General features: G+C 38.0%; 1 protein-coding gene across 1 annotated transcript in view; it reads right to left on the bottom strand.

Annotated features, from left to right (window-relative positions):
• CENPC (centromere protein C) overlaps window positions 1-4753 on the bottom strand; it is a 59497-nt gene extending 54744 nt beyond the window's left edge. Inside the window, exons 1-2 of the mRNA XM_019634585.1 lie at window positions 4500-4753; window positions 174-220 (exon numbers count right to left, since the gene is read on the bottom strand). Coding sequence (XP_019490130.1) covers window positions 174-220; window positions 4500-4517 — 65 coding nt within the window. The 5' untranslated portion in view covers window positions 4518-4753. The remainder of the gene's footprint in view (window positions 1-173; window positions 221-4499) is intronic.
• Window positions 4754-6368: the final 1615 nt, after the last annotated feature.

Below are 6368 nucleotides of genomic sequence, written 5' to 3'. Positions count from 1 at the left end.
CATTAGTATTTGTCTGTTAATATAAAATAACTAAGATGACTATACTTAATTTGTGGGCATAAAAATCATTATTTTACTCAGAGGTAATAGTTTTTCTTTTATTCATTTAAAAATTCCACTTTCTAACAATGGGAATAAAAATCTTCGTAAACTATAGTAAGTATATAAATCACCCAGGACATCGGCAAAATCTTCTTCTGTAGCCACTTTTGAGGTGATCCTGAAAGAAAAGTAAATCATCAATTTGGTTTCTTTGTTTAAAATATATTCAAATACAACTTATCTTCAAAGTAATTTCACCCCCAATATGAGCATGGCAGAAAATTTAATTTCTTCATTTATTCATCAAGCAAATATTTGTTAATTGCCTATTATAATACCTTAAAGAAGACTTTTTCTCTATCAAATGAAAGATAATTTGCCTTATATCTACTGTTTCCAAACCTCTGCTTGTACTAGGTTCCTCATACTGGGATTTATTCCATCTTCTTCCTCCTCTCCTTCACATCCCCCCACACCTCTTCCATCAACAGCTTCCTAACTATCTGGGCTTCCAGTAATTTAAGTTCGTTGACTAACAATATCTACTTATTTCCTTTCCCTGTAGGTAGATCCCTCTAAAATAACAGTAAAGGACTAAAATGGCCTAAAACAACAATGAAAGAAAGAATGGAAGAGAGGACCATCTACGGACAAAAAAGTTAACTTTTCAGAAGATGGAAAGCATAAGTGATGAAACAGAATGAAAGCAGTAGTAGCCTAAAGTAAGCTCAGAGGACACTGTCCTTGATAAGGAATGAAGTCGATCTGTCCAGAAGAAAGCCATAACTATGCAGAAATAGGAAACTCGAGATCTGAAGGAAGAAAAGAGTAAGAAAAGGAATAAAAACAGAGCAATTAAAGAAAACCTATATACAGAACAGTAGACCTCCACTTCTCTATTCCCATAAACACAGAGCTCAAAAACAGTATCTATTGTCTCAGTCTTAAATGTCACCAGCAAAGGGCCTGCCGAGTTGCTCAGTTGGTTAAGAGCTTTCTCAAGAGCGCGAGCTCTGAGCAACAGCGGTTCGATTCCCAACAGGTGGCAGGATGGCTCAGGTAAAAAGAAAAAAAAAAGTTAAATGTCACCAGCATGTATGGATTACCAGACATTTAAAAGCCTCTAAAGCAAAAGAGGAAAATCAAGGTATAAATTTTAAAAACAAAAAAAATAGAAGAGGAAAGCAATAGCAAGGATGAGAAGGGAGAAAACCTCAAAAACAAGAAAACTCTAATCAGTACCTTCAACAGAAATTTGAGATAATGCTGGACTCAAAACTAAAGTGGCATATTATAAACACTAATCAGAGCGCAAGAAAACCTCTTAATAATTAAAAACATGACTGCCTAAAATAAAAAATACAACTACTTATGAAAAAAATATTTGGGCAGGAAAGGAGAAAACAAAACAAAGGCAAAGAGGAAATGTCAAAATGGAGAAAGAATAAAACAAAGAAGATCCAAAAATTATGAGGTCCAACTTCTGGCCAATAGTTATTCTCAACAGAACAAAGAAAATAGAGACCTACTCTAAGAAAATATGCAACCAAATTTCCCAAATCTGTAGGACATGAATAGCCAGCATAATGAATTTAAGATCCATACCTAGGAAGTTAAGGGTGCAATTTCAGATAAATTGAGAATAGATCCTAGAGTGTTTCCAGAAAGAGAAAATAGGTAACCCCAATAAAAAAGCAGCCCTAATCAATGGGAACGACTTGAAAAATAAAATATACAGACAGGCTATCCTGGAGGTTGAGAGCTCCTCGAGATACTGCGAGTCCTATATTTTAATTGTAAAATCTATAAAGTGAAACTTTCTAGTTACAAATTGGGTAGTAATAGGATGAAGTGCATGCTTTTAAAAATGAAAATATTATCACCAATATCAAATATTTATTAAGCCTCACTGCCACTTGGCCCAATGGGATATAAATGACCCCACCCCATGTGGACACTCTTTACCCTACTCCTGCTCTGACATCCTGAACTGGCACTCAGACTCCTACACACTGCTATGGGCCCTGCAGTTTCCTATCTATTGGGACTCCTACCTTACTTGGCTCCACCTAATGGCCTTTGAATTGAATTATTCAGGAAAATGAAGACTTCTATCAGATTTTAAGAAACTTGAGAGCAGAGACTTTGTCTTAAACTAGTTTATATTCTTCCCAGAGCCTTGCCTAGTACATTGTATATCACACGAACCTAATTTAACATCTTTTTGACATGCCAAATAAATAAGACCACAAACTTATGAGATAAAAATGTCTTTCTTTAAAAGTGAGAGAGTTTCACAGAGCCTGTTATCCTCAGGAAGTACCTAAGAAGCAAAGGATGAAACATATTTTATAGGTAGCAAACTAAGGAACAAAGACTTCTAATAATCATTTATTACAGTCATTTGATGAAAAGTAACTCAAGCACTCTGGTCTCTGTCCAGGACTCAGCATTTCAAAACTGAAGTAAACCCTTGAGAATGTTAGTTAACGACCTTCTAAGGCTTAATTTGAGGCCACTGTTCTCCTTATTTCACACAATAAATTGAAAGATCCATCAAATTTGCACACATTTTTGAACGTTCAGTAACACCTGTTAAGTAGTCTCGACTCCTCTTTTAAATAGAAAAATTTAAGGATTAGATAGTTCATGCATTAGAATATTAATTGAGCACCTACTACAGGGTCAAGTGCTATTTTAGGCACACTAGAAAACAAGTGGTGAACAAGACATGGTCTCTTAACTCTAAATTAAAATTTAGAATATAAAAAATTTTAACTTTCAAAACAAATGCACACTCAAAAACTCCCAATTTCAAAACATTATTCAATTTCAATTTTAGTTTCTTCCATTCACTGTGAGATCATGTCTCTAAAAGCAAAAAGCATACAGTTCTGCAGTTTCTAAACCCCAGCACTACTAACATGTCCTGAATGACTCTGTTGTGAGGACCCCATTCAATGCATTTCAGGATCCACTAGGTGCCCTTAGCACCCCTTCACCCACCCCCTCTCAGGACAACCTGAAATTTTTCTAGATATCATCAAGTTCTCCTAGGGGGCAAAACCACTCCCACTAAAGTACAGGAATGACAGGATAATCTCTCCTCTCTCCCCTTGTCTTTTAAATGTATTATGATGCAAAGTCAATTAGAACTAAGACTCAAAGCAGCTCTAAGGTTATGACAGGCACTTGAAAAATGAACTGTGGTCAAGAGAATGAGCAGACAAGGCAGACTGAGATAAAATATTTGCAAAAGACACATCGGATAAGGATTGTTATCCAAAATATACAAAGAACTCTTAAAACTCAACAATAAGAAAACAACCCAATTAAAAAATAAATGGGCCAAAGACCTTAATAGACTCCTCACCTAAGATACACAGACCGCAAACAAGCATATGAAAAGATTCTCTACATAATATGTCATGAGGGAAATGCAAATTAAAACAATGTGATACCACTACACATCTTTTAGAATGTGATAATGTGTCAGTTCTTCCACTGTAATAAATGTATCACTCTGGTGGAGATGTTGATAATGGAGGTGGCTATACATGTGTGGGGGCCGGGGGTATATGGGAAATCTCTCTATACCTTCCTCTCAATTTTGCTGTAAATCTAAAACTGCTCTAAAAAAAAAATCAAGTATTTTTATTTAATGAACTGTGGGCATTTGGTCAATTTTATTCCTTCTCTTTCCCCAATACAGTATTCCTTTATTATATATAACATAAACAATGCATGTGCTCACATTAAAAAGTACACATTATACCACCCTTGTATACATCTCTTTATGCATACAGATATAACTTTATATCAATGGGAGTACATCAATGCTGAAGATTTTCTTTAAAAAGGAAATAAAGTAGAAGATACAAGTTTAGGATGGGGATGACATGGGTTGTGTATTATTTCGTAACCATAAGAGATGTCTGAAATACACAACAAGAGTGAATACCGAGGAAGTTCAGAAACATGTAAACAAAAAATGCGTTCCCTGCCCCGTCGTCATTCACAGTTTGCACCCTTTAATAGTTGCCCTTCAGAAAACGTTACCAATAACAGATGCTCCACAAATAACCTGCTTCTCTAGAACTGCGTGTCTGACGCAAAGGCACACTTATATGGCATTTCAATACTATTATGGACAGAAAATTATTTGGAAGACTAGGAATTGGATTGAGGCTAGAAAGTAGAAATCACAAGACTCCCTGAAGAGAGAGATGCCATCACGACCAAAATTACAAGAAACCTTGAGAAAACAGTAGAAGTAAATAAACTCTGGCTATCGGCACACAGTCACTCCTGATCTCAAAAAATTCGCACGGCTTTCACACTGAAACCCCCAAGAAGTCAGAGCACCGGCCCAAAGCTTCCTCCTCCCCCTGCGTCGGGCCCCAGCGCCCGGGGCGGCCGGACTCCCGCCCGCCAGAAGGGGCCGGGCCCGCACCTACCAGGCCTGACGCAGCCATGTTCCGGCCCGGCTCGCCTGCGCAGGGAGTCGTGGTGGCAGCCCACACTGGCCGCGGCTCGAGGAAACCCAGCAATGACAGTCACGAGAGGGGCAGCTACGCGGCGAACCAGGAGCACCCGTGAAGTGGGAGGCGGCAGGGGCAAAAAAAACTTGGAACCAACCAGCGCGCACTCGCAACGCTCCTCGCGTATTGCCTTGGACTTAAGCACACCAAAGCCTGGCGGCCTCCACAGTTTCAAACAGTCTGCACATGCGCAAAGCAGGCCGCGCCGCCCAATAGGAAGAAAGCCGTTACAAGTCTCCCAGTTCCGCCCTTCGCAGCTCCGCCCCACTTCCTTCCCGCAGCCCGGCTCCCTCCTTTGGTACCCTTTTCCTCTCTTTCTCCCAGAGCTTGGTACTGCCTCCTCCGCACGCGAAGGCTTGGTGTAAAGCTGGGCTTTTACTGGGCAAGCACGGTCTTAGGAACCGTTTTTTTCCCCTTTGAGCGCAGTGCAAAACTTTTCAACGATTCTATTACAGAGTAAAAACTATTTTTTATTTTTTATTGAATACGTGGGTAATATTTTCGTGATGCATTGCCAACAAAATGACTTATGTAAATATATATCATTTAAGCATGATGTCCTGAAAGGAGTACTAGAAAGGAGTCTTGAAACCTGCTTAGCTGACTAGCTATGTCAACTGTTTAGGACAAATTGTGTCACCGTTCTGGGTGTTTCCTTAATTATATAATGGAAAAGCTAAATTAGATGCTCTGAACTCTCTGGCCATTTTTTTGATTCTACCAAACTGTGTCCTAATTTTATGATATAAAAATTTGCAAGGGAATTTTAATTTAAAAGAAAACAATTATTGAATCATTAAGGGTTGAGCTAAGGCCTTTTTTTTTTTTTTTTTTGGTGGGGAAGAGGGATTATAAGTTAACTTTGAAATCAGAGAAGCCTAAATTCCACTACACTTCACTAATTCTGCCATAATGAGCAAGTTAATTAAACTTACTCAATTTCCTTGTCTGTAAATGGGACTATTAAAATTGTTGAGATATTGGATTAATTCCTTTTAAGATCTAGCTGAAATGTCTGGAACATAGTTAAGAATTCAATAAGTAATGCAATTGGTGCTATCATGGTGATTTTTTTTTAACTTGGTCTAGCAGACATTTTGCCAATCAGACTTCATTATATAATTTGGTGTTGTCACATTTGGAATAGATAATACAAACTACCATTTAGTGAGTGTGTACTATTTGCCAAGTTCTAGTCTAAATGCTCTACATGCAGTAACTTATTTAATTCTTAAAAGATTTCTCTGAGAGAAGATGACTAATATTCCTATTTTATATATAACAGAACTGGGACAGATTTTAAGTAACTTGCCCAAGATCATTCTACTATTAAACGACAGAATTGGGGATGAACCCTGGTATTCTGACTCCAGAACTGAGCATTTAATCATTACACTTTTTACCTCTCAGTGGGAAATTTTAGCAAGCTCAATCACAAATGTAAAGTTCCACATGTACTATTATATCCCTCTGCTTCCACTGGAAACAGTAATTCTCAGGTATTTTGAGAAAGTTGAAACGCAATGACATGCTGGTATAAAGTGCAGGGCACAAAGGTGTTGGGGATGTTCTCTAGAGAAAATGGAGCAGCACCCTTATGAAAACAGAAAGTTATGGAGACTCCATAGTTCCCTAACAATCTTTTCAGTTCCCTCTGCATCTGTCCTAGTATTTACTAGCTCCACCATGGTTTTAGCATCCCCAAATAAGGCAGCTAGATGATGAAGTAATGTTTCTTAAATCCAGATTTATCATTATAGACCGCCTCCCCCTCAAAATACATCA

Source organism: Hipposideros armiger, unplaced genomic scaffold, assembly GCF_001890085.2.
Source record: "Hipposideros armiger isolate ML-2016 unplaced genomic scaffold, ASM189008v1 scaffold_1757, whole genome shotgun sequence".
In the NCBI taxonomy this organism is placed as follows: Eukaryota; Metazoa; Chordata; class Mammalia; order Chiroptera; family Hipposideridae; genus Hipposideros; species Hipposideros armiger.
Note: the sequence above shows the minus strand (reverse complement) of the source record. Positions and strands in the feature narration are given on the sequence as shown.